The sequence below is a fragment of the Moschus berezovskii genome, chromosome 8, assembly GCF_049115385.1.
Source record: "Moschus berezovskii isolate FMDL1 chromosome 8, NW_MosBer_1.0, whole genome shotgun sequence".
Lineage (NCBI taxonomy): Eukaryota > Metazoa > Chordata > Mammalia > Artiodactyla > Moschidae > Moschus > Moschus berezovskii.
In genome coordinates this window covers 107,422,633-107,440,599 of record NC_142467.1, presented here as the reverse complement: position 1 = coordinate 107,440,599, position 17,967 = coordinate 107,422,633, and the positions used below count along the sequence as shown (strand labels likewise).

At 53.9% G+C, this 17,967-nt stretch overlaps 1 protein-coding gene across 3 annotated transcripts; it reads left to right on the top strand.

Moving 5' to 3' along the window:
* Window positions 1-1,245: 1,245 nt before the first annotated feature.
* On the top strand, window positions 1,246-11,247 carry FKBP8 (FKBP prolyl isomerase 8). 3 transcript variants are annotated; one of them, XM_055430781.2, is made up of 9 exons: window positions 1,246-1,343; window positions 2,726-3,039; window positions 5,886-6,055; window positions 6,176-6,264; window positions 6,540-6,757; window positions 7,566-7,738; window positions 9,588-9,665; window positions 10,160-10,291; window positions 10,723-11,247. In XM_055430781.2, the coding sequence occupies exons 2-9, from the start codon at window positions 2,751-2,753 to the stop codon at window positions 10,807-10,809; spliced, it is 1,236 nt and encodes a 411-aa protein (XP_055286756.2). In that variant the 5' UTR covers window positions 1,246-1,343; window positions 2,726-2,750; the 3' UTR covers window positions 10,810-11,247. The 3 variants fall into 3 exon arrangements, with proteins under 3 accessions (XP_055286756.2, XP_055286757.2, XP_055286758.2); XM_055430782.2 differs by having other exon boundaries at window positions 6,537-6,757; XM_055430783.2 differs by lacking the exon at window positions 1,246-1,343 and adding an exon at window positions 1,424-1,447 and having other exon boundaries at window positions 6,537-6,757.
* The last annotated feature ends 6,720 nt before the right edge of the window (window positions 11,248-17,967 follow it).

The following is a 17,967-nucleotide window of genomic DNA, read 5'->3' as shown; positions in this document are numbered from 1 at the left end:
ACCTAGTCTTGCCTTAGGGAGGTCAGGGAGGGCTTCCAGTAGGAGGTGACCTCAGAGCTCATATCTGACAAATTATCTCCAAAAGCGAGTTACCTCCCACAATGTTCAGTTCAGTTCAGTTCAGTTCAGTTGCTCAGTCGTGTCCGACTCTTTGCGACCCCATGAATCACAGCACGCCAGGCCTCCCTGTCCATCACCAACTCCCGGAGTTCACTCAAACTCATGTCCACAGAGTCGGTGATGCCATCCACAATGTTAGCTACTACCAAAAGCCAGTGTTTCATTTATTCATTAATTCATCCGTTACTCATTCCTCTGTTGAACTCCCATAGACCCTAAGCATCATTCAAGGAGGTGGTAAGGATAAAACAGGCAAAATTCTTTCCAGAATGGAGCAGAGTTGGGGGAAGCCAAAGAATTAGCAAGATCATTCTGGAAGGGGGTAACTGCCGGGAAGAAAAAAAAAATAGAGTGAAGGAGGAGTAAGTGCCCCCCTTTCAGAACACGAGCCATAAAAACCCTTCTAATCAAAGCTGCCACCTTCTCCTTGGGGCCATGGGCACCTTATCATTTCCAGCAGGGGAAGAAGGGAGGCGGGATTCCTCCCAGTGGCCCTGCTCTTTCAGCACTTAACATCGCCACTATTGAGTTCCTCCAGTTTGCACCAGGCAACCTTCCCGGGATTAGACAGACCACGTCGCGCCGGGGGTGGGGGTGGGGTGGGGTGGGGGAGGGGTACCAAGGTTCCGTGTGCTCTTGGGCACGTCGCTCTTCCTCGGAGCCTGTGATCTACAGAAGTAACTAGGGATTCAGGGTGGGTTACCCAACAGTCTCAGAACTGCCCTGACCCGCAAACCTGAGTTCCTTAAGAAAGTACCATTTAATGCTGTCCTCCCAACAACATCCCTCAAGGTGAGAGAGTGCGTCCACAGAGGTGTTTATTCCCATTTCGCAGATGAGCCGAATGTCAGACAAGCGGTTAGTCTGGCCAGGCTGCGCGATGCTGACCTGTGAACTGACTAGGATCTACAGCACCCCCACCCTTACCCCGGCTCCCACCCCCGCCCTCTCCCCTTCCCCCGCCCCCGCCCCCGTTCGAGGGGCGGCGCGGCGGCCTCTGCCCCTTTAAGAACGCCCCGCTGATACAAGCAGGAAGGGGGCGGTGCCTGTGCCGGAGACGGATGTGCGCGCAGACCAATGGGCGCTGTAGTCACTGCGGCGGCGTCCAATGGGTGCGGTGAGGGCGGGGCTGGGCGCCAGAGCCTGGTTCCCGAGGCGCGGCGGCCGCGGCTGGGGGCGGGGAGGGGGGCGCAGGACCCCAGGTTGGGGTCCCGGAGCCGGAGGCACGTGTCCCGGGGCGCCAGCGGGGCCGCGTCGGCCCGAAGCACTGCCCGGGCCTGGGCTAGTCCGGGGCCCGGCGCGGCGGGGGCTGTGACTGCTAGGCTGGGTGAAGGGCCGCGGGGGAGGCGAGCCGGGGGGCGCGGGGGTCGGAGTGCCCGAGGGGGTGCTACCTGGTGGCGGCGACCAGGTGTGGGGGCCACGGAGGGTCAAGAGCGGCGGGTGAGGGCGCTGCCGGCAGAGTCGTGCAGGGCCGGGGGTGCCCGAGGGTTGCAGGGGGTCGGGAGCCCCAGACTGGTGGCGTCAAATAGGCGTGGGGCGTTGGGGACCGGGGTGGGAGGTTGACGGAGGGCCAGGCCGGGACAGGGGGCGTCTGGAGAGCTTAGGGTGTTATGGGATTGGGAAGGGGGCGTCTGGGGAGATCCAAGTGTTTAGGGGCGACAGACCAGCTGTGGGGGAAGCTGGCCGGGGCTGGGGGCGGTGGTTGGGGTGGGGGGAGGGCTATTTATGCGAGCGCAGGGGATTGTGGGGGTTGGGGCTGGGAGGGTCTCAGAAAATGGGACCCGAGCCCGGAAGGAGCAGGCAGGTGAGAGTTAGGGAGGAGATGCTGTGGGTTATAGTGACGGCTTTACCACCTCCAGAGCTTGGGGCCTAGGGGAGGGAGTCAGTTCTTGATGGTCCAGGGAAGAAGCCGTGGGGGTCTCGACCATTTCTGTAAGGGGGAGGCTACTTCGAAGGTGGTCAGAAGGCCTGAGGAGAGGAGAAGGGACTCCTAGGGAATGGTTTGGGACAAGGTCCCTGGTGTTGGGGGCTGGTATTAGGTTCAGGAAGCTATTGCGAAGGAATGCCTTGGGGTTTCTGGGAGGCTCCCCCTAGGAGACGGGACAACTGAAGGTGGGGAGCCCTGGTAAAAATTCACTTTATTTTTCTCTCGGGCTCTAAAAATAGCCTCCCCAAGATCTCAGGGGTTGTCCCCCAGAAAAAAATCCCAGCACCCACTCTGGGCAGATAAAGCCCCAGGTTCCAAATCCTGCATCCTGTGGTTGGCTTGCTCTGTGACCTTGGGCAAATGGCTTTGCCACTCAGGGCCTCAATTTCCTTTTCTGCAAGGGGATGTTCTCTACTTCCCAGGGTGTTTATAAAGATTAAATAATAATTACCTCTAATAATAGCTCCTGCTGTTTGAACCTGATGCCAGGGTTTGGTGAGTGGGTTGTTAAGTCCTTGGAACAAACCGGGATTTTTATCCTACCCACTGTACAGATGAGGAAACTAAGGCCTGGAGCACCTGAGTCACACAGCAAATGATGGGCACCATGGGGAGTGGAGGCAGAGGAGATTTGAGGGGTGTGGTGGGATTCTTACCCCCATCCATTCCCCCAACCAGGGCCAGTTCCCATCCCCCCAGCAGCATGGCATCCTGTGCTGAGCCCTCTGCTGCAGACCCTGAGCCCACTGCTCCGCCACCTGCTGGGGTCCCACCACTTGAGGACTTCGAGGTGCTTGACGGAGTGGAAGACGCTGAGGGCGAGGAGGAGGAAGAAGAAGAGGACCTGAGTGAGCTGCCGCCACTTGAGGATGTGGGGCAGCCCCCACTGGAGGAGGCTGAGCAGCCTGGGGCCCTGGCCCGAGAGTTCCTGGCTGCCATGGAGCCCGAGCCCGAGCCCGCCCCCGCCCCCGACGAGTGGCTGGACATCCTGGGTAAGGAGCAGGGGTGGCTCGGGTTGACCCATGGCGCCCAGACAGCTCAGGTTCGGGAGTGACCTTGGCCTAGGCCTTCTCCTCTCCCGAGCCTCGTTTCCCCATCTCTGTCATGAAGGAGATTGCAAGTAAAACGTGGTAACCACGGTGATCACTAGCCACAGGCAATTGCTTGAGACACTTCATGTTTATGAGCCCTTTTCTTGTCTCTCTGTCACACATACACACACATAAGACTTGCTTTCTCAGAGCTGCTAACAGGACTCAGAGACGCTGAATCACCTGCTCAGAGCCACACAGAGCTCTCAACCCCCATTGCTTTTCTTGGCATTTGTCTGACTGGTGCCTGTCCCCCCGCACCAAACTGTGAGCTAAGGTCAAATAGATCTGTGGAACATCCCATTCATGGTCTTCATTAGTGTGCTCAGTGTTCAGAAGAGTCCTGGAAGAGAGAAACTAGGAGAACCTATATGTGCTGCTCCCCCCACCATATACTCCATCACAGCCACTCTGGAAAGTAAACATCGTACTGCTAGTTCTGATACCTAACACGCCAGATGACGCTGATGTCCACCCAGACAACAGCGCATCCTCACCATCACTGTTAATGCTAAGTAGTATCAAATGGTGTGGACACTGGTAAAACCAAATTGGTACTGATTTCACCTCCACCTCAGATACAGACTTTACTATGCCTAAAAAAACAAACACCAGGTGATGTTTACTAAGCAGTGGTTCCGTGCCAGGCCTGTGCATCCTCTAATTTTATCCTCACAGCAACCCCGTGATATAATTCCTACTATATTCCTGTTTGACAATTAGGGAAACAGGCTCAGAGAGGTGAAGGCACTTGTCCAAGGTTGCACAGCCCCCTTGGCTCTATTAAAGTTTGAGAAGTTCTTCTCTGCTGATGGGAAGGACTGCCCTGCTCCCTTTGTGAGCATGAGGATGGCTCTGTTTGTTTATATTCAAGCCAGCCACTCTGAGGCCAGAATTCAGGCTTCTAGACAAGGAAACAGGCCTTGAGAGAGGCTGTGATTTACCCAGAGTTTCCCCAGAGATCCCTTGGCATCCACTAGATAAGTTATTCTGAAACTGGAGGCAGGTGCAGGTATAAGTTGGGGAACACTGCAGAAATTTGGAACACTCTAGAATATTCCACAATATGAATAGATCTCCCTGCCCATTATCTTTAGACTAGGGTCTGCTCAGACTCATGGCAGTGTTTTCCAGACCTGGGGACTTATAGAATACAGGTACTTCTTATACACTGGGTGGCTGCAGATGACGTCAATCTCTTGTGCCCCATAGGTATAAGCCCTCTATCACCCCAGCAGTTGTAACGGGATGACTGTGGGTGTCATCGTTGTGGGGGCTCCTTGAGTGGATTTGTGAGGGCCTGGGGCCTTGTGCCTGGTACTCAGTAGGTGTTGGCTGTGGCCATCTGGCCATCCCTAGAATTGTTTGGGGTATGGGGAGGAACATAGTGGTCTCCTTGGTGGCTGGAGGGGGAAACTAGGGGTTACTTTTGCTTTTAGGTCTTTCCGTGTTATGTGCTTTAGTCAGGACACACTCCTGGCATCACAGGTACTCTACTAACCAAGCAAGCTACTCACTGGGTGTTACCAGGAGAAGCCCCAGCCACCCCATTTCATGGCTGGGTAAACTGAGACCCAGATGTCTCAGGGCTGAGATTGGAACCAAGGGAGAGAGGACAGGGTAGCGCTCCAGAGTCTCTTTTCTGGGCATCCCTGCTGCCTTGATTGTGAAAGGCAGGAGGGCTTTTCTCAGCCCTTTGCCCTCACTGAGCTGAGATTTTTCTTCTTCTTCTCCTCTTCTTTTGGCCGCTTGTGGGATCTCAGTTCCCTGACGAGGGATTGAACCTGGGCCCCAGCAGTGAAAGTGCAGAATCCTAACCATTAGGTCACCAGGGAACTCCATTTTCTTTTTAAAAATTATTTTTAACAATTAACTAGATTTATTTTTATACCGAAGTTTTCTTTTTTAATTTAATTAATTTGTTTTTGGCTGTGCTGGGTCTTCATTGCTGCTCCGGCTTTACTCTGGTTTTGGCAAGCAAGGGCTATTCTCCAGTTTTAGTGCGTGGACTGCTCATAGCTTTGGTTTCTGTTGTTGCTGAGCACAGGCTTCGGTAGTTGCAGCTCCCGGGCTCTAGCGCACAGGCTCAATAGTTGTGGCACACGGGCTTACTTGCTTCGTGGCATGTGGTATCTTCCCAGATCAGGGACTGAGCCCATATTTCCTGCATTGGCAGGTGGATTCTTTCCCCCTGAGCCACCAGGGAAGCCTCATTTATTCATTCTTAATTTTTGGCTGTGCTCGATCTTCACTGCTGTGCACAGATTCTTCTTTGTTGTGGAGTGTGAGCTTCTCTAGTTGGGGTGAGCAGGCTCAGCAGTGGCAGTCCACGGGCTTAGTTGCCCTGCAGCAAGAAGGATCTTAGCTCCCCAACCAGGGATCAAACCCTGCATTGGAAGGTGGATTCTTAACCACTGGACCTACAGGGATGTCCACCCCCACCCCACCCCCAATTTTCTTAAGATAACAGACCAGCCAGCATTCACTGAGCCCATCCCAGGGCCAGTATCGTCAGTCCCCAAATCAATACTTTCATGCCCGGTATCCAGCCAGGGACACTGGGGCCCAGAGGCATGGGATCATCTGCCCAGTCAGTGGGAGAGGGGCCACTGAAAACTCAGCTCGTGCCCTGGTTCTGTGCCACCCCCAGGAGAGGCAGAACTGCTGGTGGGGGGAGAGTTTGCCCAGGGGGCAGCCACCCATCTTAGCCACTTGGTGACAGGCTGTTTATTCCCTTTCCTTGGCAGGGAATGGGCTGTTGAGGAAGAAGACGCTGGTCCCAGGCCCACCAGGCTCCAGCCGTCCGACCAAGGGCCAGGTGGTCACTGTGCAGCTGCAGACCTCGCTGGAGAATGGCACGCGGGTCCAGGAGGAGCCGGCGCTGGTGTTCACCCTGGGCGACTGTGACGTCATCCAGGTGAGAGTGGTGGCGGGGCTGGGGGAGCTGCGGGGACGTGGTGGTCGTGGTGGGGTGTGCAGGCACTGCTGTGCTGCACCTCGACCCACTCCACTAGTTCTGCTCCCCCCACCCTCCCAGGCCCTGGATCTCAGCGTCCCGCTCATGGACGTGGGGGAGACGGCTATGGTCACTGCTGACTTCAAGTATTGCTATGGCTCCCAGGGCAGGTGAGAACCTGCTGCTTACGGGGTCCCTGTGGGGACACAGAAGGGGGTGGGACAGGTTGTTCCCCCATTGCATCCCATCTGCCTGCACACATTATAGAAAAGGCATCTGAGGCTCAGGGAGCGGAACTCCTGCCCCAAGTCAGGAGTTAACTTCCCTTGTGTTTTACTGAGGAGGGGATGACAGCCCTTTCCTGCCCACTCCTGAGCCAACCCAGTGTACCTTGGTCACGGTGGCCGCTGGGTCTGAGTGCTATCCCCACCCCATCCCCTAGCAGGAGCCCATACATCCCCCCACACGCGGCCCTGTGCCTGGAGGTGACTCTGAAGACTGCTGTGGATGGGCCTGACCTGGAGATGCTCACGGGGCAGGAACGTGTGGCCCTGGCCAACCGGAAGCGGGAGTGTGGCAATGCTCACTATCAGCGGGCCGACTTCGTGCTGGCCGCCAACTCCTATGACCTCGCCATCAAGGCTATCACTTCTAGCGCCAAAGGTGACTGCCAGGTCGAATCCCAGCACCTCCCTGCAGAGCCATCCCCACTAGTGCTAGAAACTTCAAGCCTCAGATTCAAAAATGTTCTAGAAAATTCTAGAATCTGGGTAGATGTTCAACTCTGCCTAGCCTATAGGTATCACTGATGGTGGAGGTTTAGTCACTAAGTTGCAGCCAACTTTTTTGCGACCCCATAGACTGGCCCACCAGGCTCCTCTGTCCATGGAATTTCCTAGGCAAGAATACTGGAATGGGTTGCCATTTCCTTCTCCAGGGGATCTTCCCGAGCCAGGGATCGAACCTGCGTCTCCTGCTTGGCAGGCAGATTCATACCACTGAGCCACCTGGGTGACTAAGGCTCCTTAGGTATCTCTAGACTTACATCCCAGGGCAGTGGAATGTTATGGAGTGCAGATAGGTGTTAAAATGTGGTTGACTGCAGACATCGTCAGTCCACGCGTCCTGTGATCAAGCCCTTGTTCACTTAGGCTCCAGTTTGTAGACTCCTTGGGAGTGCCCTGAGGATGGTGCTGGTCTTGGCCTGTGTTAGGATGGGAAAGCTGAAGCCAGAGAGGTCTGAGGTCCCCTCAAGGAGTAGGTGGTAGAGGTCCCATAGCGCTGGGAACTTGGAAATCCCCTGTCTCCTGTCACTGGGACACTCAGAGACCCTCCCCCCGCCGAGTCTCTTCCACTGCCAGGTGCGGAGGGCGGGCTTGGTCTGGGCCACTTAGTCCCTCTGCAGCTGGCTGGCTGGGGAGGGCTGGAGGCATGGTGACAGCAGCTGTGGCTGAGTGCTGTCCCCCCTCAGTGGACATGACGTTCGAGGAGGAGGAGCAGCTCCTGCAGCTGAAGGTGAAGTGTCTGAACAACCTGGCGGCCTCCCAGCTGAAGCTGGACCACTACCGCGCGGCGCTGCGCTCCTGCAGCCTAGTGCTGGAGCACCAGCCTGACAACATCAAGGCGCTCTTCCGCAAGGGCAAGGTGAGCTGCAGCTCACAGGCTGCCAGTGGGCAGGCTGTCCCCCATCCCAGGGCAGTGAGGTTGGTCTCCCACCCCAGACTTGAGAAGGTCATAAGCATCAGCCAGCCAAGCTCCCTGGGGTACAGATGGGAAAACTGAGGTTCAGATAGGTGCAGGGGTGTGGCTTGGGTCACAGCAGTTCCTTGACTGAGGCCACGTTTGAGCCAAGCCCTGGGTCTTAGTTTCCCTCTGTTCCCTGGCACTGCCACCTGGCCCATCCGTAATTGTTCCTCACATATAACCCTTTGTGACTGCCATTTCCCTCAGTAAAAGCTGGGTTCTTCTCGTGGAGTTGAAGGCTGTAAGCCATCTGGTCTTTCCCCCTGCCATCACCTTCCAGGCTACTCTTGGTTGTTACTGGGGCTTGGTCTGCTGCTACCCCAGTGCCTTTGCACGGGCTGTTCATACCGTTTACTCCCATGAGTCCTTTCCTCATCTCCTTCAAGCCTTTGCTTTGATATCATTTCCTCAGTAAGGCCTCCCTACAACCCCTCTGCCTTGTCTTCCTGTTTTCCGTGTCACTGTCAGCATGGGCAGGTGTCATGTCTCTTGTCCATTTCCCTTCCCAGAAGGTGGGGATTTTGTGTGTCGTGCGTGCTAAGTCGCTTCGGTTATGTTCGACTCTTTGCGACCCTGTGGACGTAGCCTACCAGGCTCCCCTGTCCTTGGGATTCTCCAGGCAAAAGAATATTGGAGTGGGTTGCTGTGCCCTCCTCCAGGGGATCTTCCTGACCTGCATTGCAGGCGGGTTCTTTGTCCCTGAGCCGCCTGGGAAGCCCTTTGTCAGTCTCATTCACTGCTACAGCTCTAGCCCTGCAAACAGAGCCAGGCACACAGTAGGTGCTGAGTAAGTGCAGGTGGAACGTGGGGGGACTTGGCCTGAGTGGACCTGACCTGAGTTGCTTTTGTCCCTCCCTCTCTCATCCTCACTCTGCTGGGAGAGGGGGTGCCTTCAGCATTTTTAGCAGTAAACTGAGGAAACTAAGGCATCAGCAAATGCTGGGTCATTTAGTGTTTGTCAGAGACCTGAGCAGACCAGCCAGCGTTTTTAAAGTACTTTTTGGGTATAGAAACTTGAGGAGAGAAAAGCTGCTGTCCCTGTTTCTCAGGGTTTAGAAAGAATCCTCTTGTGGGAAATGAGACTGTCTGTTCTTGTAGCCTCACACCTGTTTGGGTCTGCTGGTCAAAGGTGATGGAAACCCACTCAGAGTCAAGCAGAAGGAATTGATGGCTTTGGAACTGCCAAGTTTCAGGCCTAGCTGGCTTCAGTCACGGCTGGATCCAGGTGTTTAGCAGTGTTGTAGAGATACCTGTGTCTGCCTGCTGTGTTCATTTCTCAGGCACACTCCTCTCTAAGATGCTCCCTCCTGCTCTGCCAAAGGTGCCAGACCTCCATCCTTTCCACTAAGCAAACTGGCCTCCCAGAGCTCCCAGCATATTTCCGGCTGGATCTCATTGGCTGGCTTGAGTCACACGCCTGGCTCTGAACCATTCACTGTGGCCAAAGCTTTGGCAGCATCTGGTTGGCTTCTCGAGTCAGCCAAGGTGGTGAGGGAGGAGGAGAGAGCAGTACCTGGGCCACTTGGATATGGTGAAACCAGTATTCGTGGGAAGGAACACTGAGCCTGGTGGGCCTCAGGTAGTCTGAGGGCTCCGGGGAGCAGTGTAGGGGTGACTGGAGCCCTGGGGCAGTTGCTGGAGATAGACTTGGAACAAGTCAGATGACCGGGAGCCTGGCAGGGCTGGGTCTCTTGAAGGAGAATGTGGCCCAGCTTGGGTCCAAGTGATAACTCCCCACTTGCTCCCACAGGTGCTGGCCCAGCAAGGCGAATATAGTGAGGCCATCCCCATCTTGAGAGCAGCGCTGAAGCTGGAACCTTCCAACAAGGTGAGCAGAGTTGGGGCACCCTGAGACTTGCCATGCTGACCTGTCAGGAAGTTCCTCTTGTGGTCTGCCCGTTATCTTTCTGTGGCTCTCTCCTACAGAGTTTCTATCCGGGCAGTAGCAGGGGAGTACATGACTGAAGGGCCCCAACCTGCCTGCTGAGACCCTTTTTGACCCTTGCAGAGGCAGTCTGGGCTCTCACCCTCAGCAGGGGTTCCAGAGGTCAAGGGTACTGCCAGCCTGGCCAGTGTCAGTGTTTTCAGCTTCCTTCCTGGAATATTTCTTCTCAGAGACTTTCTTCTGGCCACCCTTGCTCCACCCCATCTTCTGGCTTCCGTGGAGGATGCAGACAACACCCCCCACTTTGCTAATGCCCGGAGAGCAGTAGACAACTCCAATGTCCCAGTGGTTCCAGCCCCACCGAGCCCCTGGGCTCCGGGAGGCAGGCTGCTAGCCACAGTGGTTGGCTTCTGCTCTCAGAAATGCCCCTCTCACAGACGATCCACGCGGAGCTCTCAAAGCTGGTGAAGAAGCACGCGGCCCAGAGGAGCACGGAGACCGCCCTGTACCGGAAGATGCTGGGCAACCCCAGCCGACTGCCTGCCAAGTGTCCTGGCAAGGGTGCCTGGGTGAGCAGGGGCGGGCAGGCGCAGGGAGGCTCCCAGAGGAGGGCTGTGTGCAGGGTATGCCATGCAAAGGGAGTCGCTTCATTTTGCAAACATCAGTGTCTTCCTGAACTGGGCCGTGCTGGATCATGCTTTGGACACAGACACAGAGAATCCCCAGCACTGTGTGATCAGAGCCAGAGCAGAGGATACAGCACAGTCAGGAGGGCTCACGCGCAGAGTGCTGGCTCCTTCAGAGGGGAAGGGGAGGTGTACCAGAGGCGGGGAGACTTTCCTTGAGTTTTGATGCAGGTGTAGGAGTTTTCCAAGGCCAGCAAGGCGTTTTCAGGCAGTGGTTTCCTGGGAGGCCCATTGGGACCATAGTTGTTAGCTGAGGTGCCAGCCATCAGTCTTGGCCACTGTCTAGCCTTCTTCTCCCTCTTCTTTCTCCACAGTCCATCCCATGGAAGTGGCTGTTTGGGGCAACTGCTGTCGCCTTGGGGGGCGTGGCTCTCTCTGTGGTCATCGCTGCCAGGAACTGACTGCCCAGGTGGCTGCCATCCCCTCCACTCACCATGGACCCCACCCTGTGCTCCCTAACTCCCCCAGGCTCCCTGTCCACTGCCCTAACTGGCCTAGCCCCCTCCTCTGGGGCGGGGGCAGTGAGGTTTGGGGGTCACGTGGCCCCGCGAGCAGGAGGGACTGAGCCCTATTGGAGGAAAGTGAGGCAGGGCCCGGGCCCCACGCCCAGCCCGGAGCAAGGGGGCCCTCATTGCTCCAGACCTAATTCCCACCCCACCCCTGGGGTGAGGTCCCAGCAGGGATCATCAGTCCCAGTGTCCTCTTCCCAACAGGCCTGGGGGCAGCCCTCCCCCTGCCCAGCCCGTTTCCAACCTCCAGCCCCTCCTGTCCCGCCTGCTGCCCTCTGTCCAGGCCCCCTCCACCCACACACAGTGAAATAAAAGCCTCCCACCCCGCTCCCTGGTCGTTCTGGAACCTTCTTTCAGCGTCACTTGGGACTGAGCCGGAGGCCTTCTGTGCCACATCCAGGGTCACAGAGGACGGTGGATGTGGCCAAGCCGGACTGGAGGGGGCTTGTCTGCTCTCAGGCCACAGCAGACCCTTTGTGCTGAGTGGGAAGCAGACCTGACCTCGTGGGGCCTTGTCCTCAGGGTGCCTGGTCAGACTCGGCGGGAGCTCTCCGCTAGGCGTGCTCCTTACCCCACCTCTCCACTGTGTCGCCTCATCTGCAGCGGGGGCCCTGATGGACCTCGCTGGGGGCTGTGCTGAGCCTTCAGTGACCACAGAGGTCCGGCTGTGCAGCAAGCAGACAGACCCATTTCTGGGCAGCAGCATAGCCGGTGTAAAGGCCCTGGAGCAGGATGGAACCTAGTATGTTCAAAGGTGATAAAGGTGGGTGCTCAGCAGAGCTGGACCCTGCAGGGCCTCCAGGAAAGGGTGGGGTTGATTCCAGGAGCCGCGTCCCATCTCCTTTTCCCGACAACCCGGGGCTGTAGGAGCTTCTCCCCAAAATGCTGCCCACATCCCAACCAGATAGCCAAAGCCAGTATTTGGCACCTTTATCAACCTGAGTTCCTTCTTGCTGCTTCAGCCTGCCTCCAGGAAAGGACATCTCTGAGGTAGACCACACAAGTGTTTGGCTCATGCCCACTCCCTTACTAGTGCTTCCCAGGTGGCGCTAGTGGTAAAGAACCCGCCTGCCATTGCTGGAGGTGTGAAAGAAGCAGGTTTGATCCCTGGGTTCAAAAGACTCTCTGGAGGAGGAAATGGTAAACCACTCAAAGTATTCTTGCTTAGAGGAGCCCGTGGACAGAGGAGCCCGGCGGGCTACAGTCCATAGGATCACAGAGTTGGACACGACTGCAGTGACTTAGCGCACACCCCCTTACGGTCCAGGAGGAGAAGCCACTGGCCACAGCCATCCAGCAGAAGGTGGCCGTCAGGCCTTGAAACTCAATCTTTGCCCTGCTTGCTCCAGGCCCTCTCAGGGCCACCTGGATTACTCGGGGCACATCTGGCTGTGGCTTGCAACTGATACTCTGCACCATTCAGTCCCCTTAGGTTTCTACCTTGGCCTCTGACAGGAACGGGGTTCCATGGGAGGCGCTGGGGTGGGGACCATGGATTGGCCAGGCCTAGGAGGCCTGTATCTCAGGCAGGATACCCGCTCTTTGCTCAGTCTCCAAGGTTTCAGGCTGGGAAGCTGGCCTAAGAGGGGGCAGCCAGATGGACTGTGGGCTGGCTGGGGCGACTTTCTGGCCTGGCTGTGAGGGTCGTCACTGCTGTCATTCCTAAGCACTGATTGTGCAGCAGCACTGGTGTCTGTCCATTGTGGACCTGCAGCAGCCTTGTTCTGTGCCCATTTTATCATCATACACTCTGGGGACAAGTCTTTGGTCAGGTGTGTTGTGAATATATTTCCCACTTTGTGTCTCACTTTTCATTTTCTCACATATTCATTTGGCTGTACCAGGTCTTAGGCGCAGCATGTAGGAGCTCTTCACTGTGGCATGCTAACTGTTGGTTGTGGCATGTGGGATCTAGTTCCCTGACCCGGGATCGAACCTGGGTCCCCTGCACTGGGAGGTTTAACCACTGGGCCCCCAGGGAAGTTCTTCACTTTTCATTTTCTGTTCATTCAAAGAACAGACATTTAAAATTTAATGCAGTCCAATTTGTCAATTTTTTTTCTTTCATTCCACATGCTTTTTGTCAATACTTGCTGAGCTGTTTGAAAAGATTTTCTGGTTTTTCTTTTAAACCTCTTATGGCTTTAACTTTTACATTGAGATCCAGGAGCCACTTTGAGTTAACCTTTCTAAGTGGTGTGAGGTTGGGGTTGAGGTTCATATTTTTCCAAATAACCATCCAGTTAGGCTTCCCAGTGGTGCAGTTGGTAAAGAATCTGCCTGCCAATGCAGGAGATGCAAGAGATACCAGTTCGATCCTTGGGTGGGGAAGATCCCTGAAGTAGGAAATGGCAACCCACTCCAGTATTCTTGCCTGGAAAATACCAGGGCAGAGGAGGCTGGCTACAGTCTGTGGGGTCACAAAGAGCTGGGCACAACTGAACACGCACTCATGTGTCCAGCTGTTGCAGAAACATCTGTGGGGAAGACTTTGTCTCCCCTAGTGAGTTACTATGATAGCTTTGTCAAATAGCAACTGAGGGACTTCCCTGGTGGTCCAGTGGCTAAGATTCTGCATTCCCAATGCAGAGGCCCAAGTTCAATACCTGGTCAGGGAACTAGATCCCACAAGCTGCAACTGAGAGTTTGCATGCCACAACTAAAGAGTCTGCATGCTGCAACTAAGACTAGAGCAGCCAAGTAAATAAATATTAGAAAAAGAAAAAGCAACTGACCACACACCTGTGAATCTTTTCTGACTCTGCTCCATGCTGAGGGTCTGTGTCCCCTTGGCAGGTTTCACGTGTCCTGAAGTCTAGCTTTTTAGAGATGATGGAGTCAGGCTGGTTGTGCCTCCTTCCTTTGCCCCTCTTCTTCATGGTTGCTCTGGCTGTGCCGTTATTAGCTGAGCAGATGAAAGCTCAGAGAGGAGACAGATCCTGCCCAGGGTCCCACTACCTGGAAGTAACAGGTATGCTTTGGCCCAGGTCAGCCTGCCTCCAGAGTCCATGCAGCTGTTTCTGCATCTTACTGCAGGTTAAGGCCAAGAGGTGAGAAAGGCCTTGAATGCCAGGGCCAGGTGGGGACTTTAGTGTATCCATCCCCTGGGTCATTCCATCCTCAGTGGTGTGAACAGGGCTGCGATAGGGAGCCAGAGGGGCAATGAAGTCACCCTAAGGACACAGGAGGCCTTTGGCGGGTGTCAGACGGTGCCTGCTCCTGATTCAGGCACAGTATGTGCAAAGGTGGGCTGGCTGAACAGTGTGTGCTGTGTTCAGAGACTGGATGGATGGATTTTCTTTCATATCAAAACGTATACCAGTGCGTTCTGTGTACCCTGCCTTGAGTGATGACTCAGCCTAGCCCTTGCCCTCAAGGGGTGCGACTTGCAGTGGGCCATGAATTGGAAGTGAACACGGAAGAATGAGCTTTGTGTGTGAAAGCTCACGTCTCCGGAGCACTTCAACAGGGTGTCCTTTGCACGCCTCCATCTCACATCTTCCCTAAAGGACAACCTGAGTGCTAGTTGGGGTCACCCAGTGAAGCATCCTCAGTGTCTGTGAATGCCTGTTGTCTATTTCTCCAACTGGTAGAACTCGCCTTTACTCCTTACCACACCAATGGGGCTCGTTCCCCACCAGGCTTCCAGGGTGGATCCGCAACTCAGGCCTGACCAATTAGAGCAGTCCAGCAGCCTGGCCACAGTGATTGGCTCCTGGGCAGTCATGTGACCCACAGTGACCCAATCAAGGCCTTCCCTGGTACCTCTGCTGGAGCCAGGAGGGCTCTTAGAACCTGATCCGTAGAGCAGTAAAGAAGTTAAGGCGTAGGTTGTGCAAACCCTGCACATTTAAAGGACTGGCCCTTAATTGGCACCTGGGAGGTCACTTCTAGACTCTTGGAATGTCCTGACTGACAAGAGGATCAGTTTACCTGAGGCCATGGGCCATGCCAAATAGTCCACAATAACAATATGATTTAGGGTGGGGGAGACTTACCTGATGGTTCAGTGGTTAAGACACCACACTTCCAATCCAAAGGACATAGGTTCACTTCCTGGTCAGGGAACTAAGATCTCACATGCCATCTGGCCCCCCACCCCCCACCCGCCCAAAAAAAAAGAGAAAAATGGGGTAGGGGTTTTTGGTCACATGGTATCAGCTCAGTCTCTGGATGGGTGATCAGCCATATCTGCATGACTAACCTCTCCTCCTCCACAAAAACCCTGGACCAGGCTTGAGTGTGCTTCCCTGGATGGCAGTGTTCTGTGTGTGTTGCCACGATGGTTGCTGGGAACATTAAGCGCTGTCTGCAAGCAGAAGCTTATGCCTGGTTCCTCCTGGTTTCTGCCTTCTGCATCCGTTTCCTTTGCTGATCCTAGACTGTATGCTTTCATTGTGACTAACACAGCCACGAATATAAGATCTTTTCTGAGTTCTGTGCATCCTTCTAGTGAATTACCAAACCTGACAGTGGTCTTAGGGATTGCTGATGACAGATGTCTTTGGCCTCATCCTGAGAAGAGATGTGAGTCTCCCTATTGCACAGATAAGCCCTAAGCGCCCAAAGGTGGACTTGCTGGCTCTGAGGTGGCCAGCTAAGAGAGCGGTGGAGCAGACTGCTTGCTGACCACCCCACCATGCAGAGGGGCCAGCTCCAAACAGAGTTCTCAGGGATCTTCATGTTCCTTCTGTTGCAAAACTGTTTGCTTCAAAATCCCCAAGGTCCATTTGCTCTGACCTAGCAACTCAACTTTCAGGAAGCTGTGGGACAGATGTGCAGCAATGCGTCTCTAAGGGCTATGTGTTGCAGAAATTTTAAGGCGTTCATGAGATTTCTCATCCTGCATCATCCCTGGACGGGGAATGCGGTGTATCTCGGTCCCACGATTGTGTTGTCACGGGCATGGATGACCTTAAGATACGGGGATAATCTGGGTAGGCCCAACCCTGCTGGCTATAGAAGAGGAAGTCAGAGGGATTCAACACAAGGGAGGTTTCTATTACTGAGATGTAGGGGGCCACATGGCTAGTGCCTGAGATTGCCCCCCAGTGACAGCAAGGAAGTAGGGACCTCAGTCTTACAACCACCAAAAAATGAGTTCCACCAACAACCTGAAGGCGCTCGGACACACAGCCCTCTTCAGGCGAGCTTCTGGGTGAGGACATAGCCCACCCAACATCCTGACTACAGCCTCATGGGCCCCTGAGCAGAGAACCAGTTAAAACATCCCAGACTTACACTCAGGAAGCATGAAACAATAACTGCTCCTTTTATTAAGTCACTTTGTTATGCTGTAATAGGCAGCAAGAGCTAACTAATATATATATATATATATATATTAGCAGTCTCCAGCTAATGAATAGTGGGGCTCATCCCAGTGTGGCTTAAAATTCCATGAACTGCAAACAACATAAATGCCTAAAGGAAAGGGATTATGTAGATTAAACGCTTGTAAAACCATTAATAATGATCCCCATGATAATGGCATCTTCTTGGTCTAGGCCTAGGCTCTTGGGTAAATGCTGTTATTATCCCTATTTTACGGATGAGCAAAGTGAGGAAAAGAGAGGGCAAGCCACATCCCAGGTTCCGTAGGGTGAGGGTCAGGCCAGGGTCAATGGGCTTGCTACGTGGACTGTATGTTGAGAGACCACCCCAAGGTAGTCAACTGGCTTCCAATTTTTTGGGTGACCTAGTTCTTAGAGGCTTTTGGAAAGCATGCCAATGCCTGATGATTTCCTCCATTATTGTTTCCAGGGTCCTCTTGGGAGCCACTGGGGCATTAAGTGTAAAATGGAAAAATAATTGTTGCCAAGCAGCACAGCCCATAGTTGCAGTCTTCTTAATTCTTTTTAACTTCTCTAAGCCCTCAGTTTCCCCATCTGGCAAATGGGGCCAAACCACAGTATCCACCCCAAAAGGCAGTTGTGAGGGTCACTGAAAACAGAGCTTGGTACATTTCATTGTGGGGTGGTTGTTATTAGTGCTGTTGTCTGTTTCTCAGCTGAAACCACTTTCAGCTCCAGGAGGGGAAGTGTCTCTCCTTAATGGCACACACAAGCTGGTCAGTACTCAGAGCTGGCTCCTCCCCTGTTTTACTCGGTTCAGCAGTTTGGCTGTCTGTCCCCTCTCCATCTTCTAACTCCAGACCACTTGGTTTTCAGTTGCCCTTCCTGCCCTTATGTGGCCCATCTAGGGGCAGTGCATCCCTGGCCTGCTCCCATATTTACCTGGCCTAGCCTCCAGATTAACAGTTGGGCACAGCAGTGGGCAAACCTGTCAGCATGTCTGATCAGTAACAATGGAAAAAATTCTGGAAATGAACAATGGTGACGGTTGTAAACAATGTGAATTACACTTAATGACACTGAATTGTATATTTTTAAATTGTATATTTTAAAATCATGAACTGATCCCAGATGAAGGGTGGTGGATCCCATAACTTCGGCCCTGAACTCAGACAGGCTGGAGTTGGAATCTCTGTAGCAGTATGAATACTCAGAAGAACTATATATAAAAGATCTTCATGACCCAGATAATCACAATGACGTGATCACTCACCTAGAGCCAGACAGCCTGGAATGCGAAGTCAAGTGGGCCTTAGGAAGCGTGACCACGAACAAAGCTAGTGGAGGTGATGGAATTCCAGTTGAGATATTTCAAATCCTAAAAGATGATGCTGTGAAAGTGCTGCACTCAATATGGCAGCAAATTCAGCAGTGGCCACAGGACTGGAAAAGGTTGCTTCTCATTTCAATCCCAAAGAAAGGCAATGCCAAGGAATGCTCAAACTACTGCACAATTGCACTCATCTCACATGCTAGCAAAGTAATGCTCAAAATTCTCCAAGCCAGGATTCAACAGTATGTGACCCGAGAACTTCCAGATGTTCAAGCTGGATTTAGAAAAGGCAGAGGAACCAGAGATCAAATTGCCAACATCCTTTGGATCATCGAAAAAGCAAGAGAGTTCCAGAAAAACATCTAATTCTGTTTTATTGACTATGCCACAGATTTTGACTGTGCGGATCACAATAAACTGTTGAAA

Coding starts and splice junctions, on each gene's coding strand:
- FKBP8 (XM_055430782.2), top strand. CDS start 2,751: ATGGCATCCTGTGCTGAGCCCTCTGCTGCAGACCCTGAGCCCACTGCT. Junction 7,739..9,587: donor CGCTCTTCCGCAAGGGCAAG/GTGAGCTGCAGC, acceptor TTGCTCCCACAG/GTGCTGGCCCAGCAAGGCGA. Junction 10,292..10,722: donor GTCCTGGCAAGGGTGCCTGG/GTGAGCAGGGGC, acceptor CTTTCTCCACAG/TCCATCCCATGGAAGTGGCT.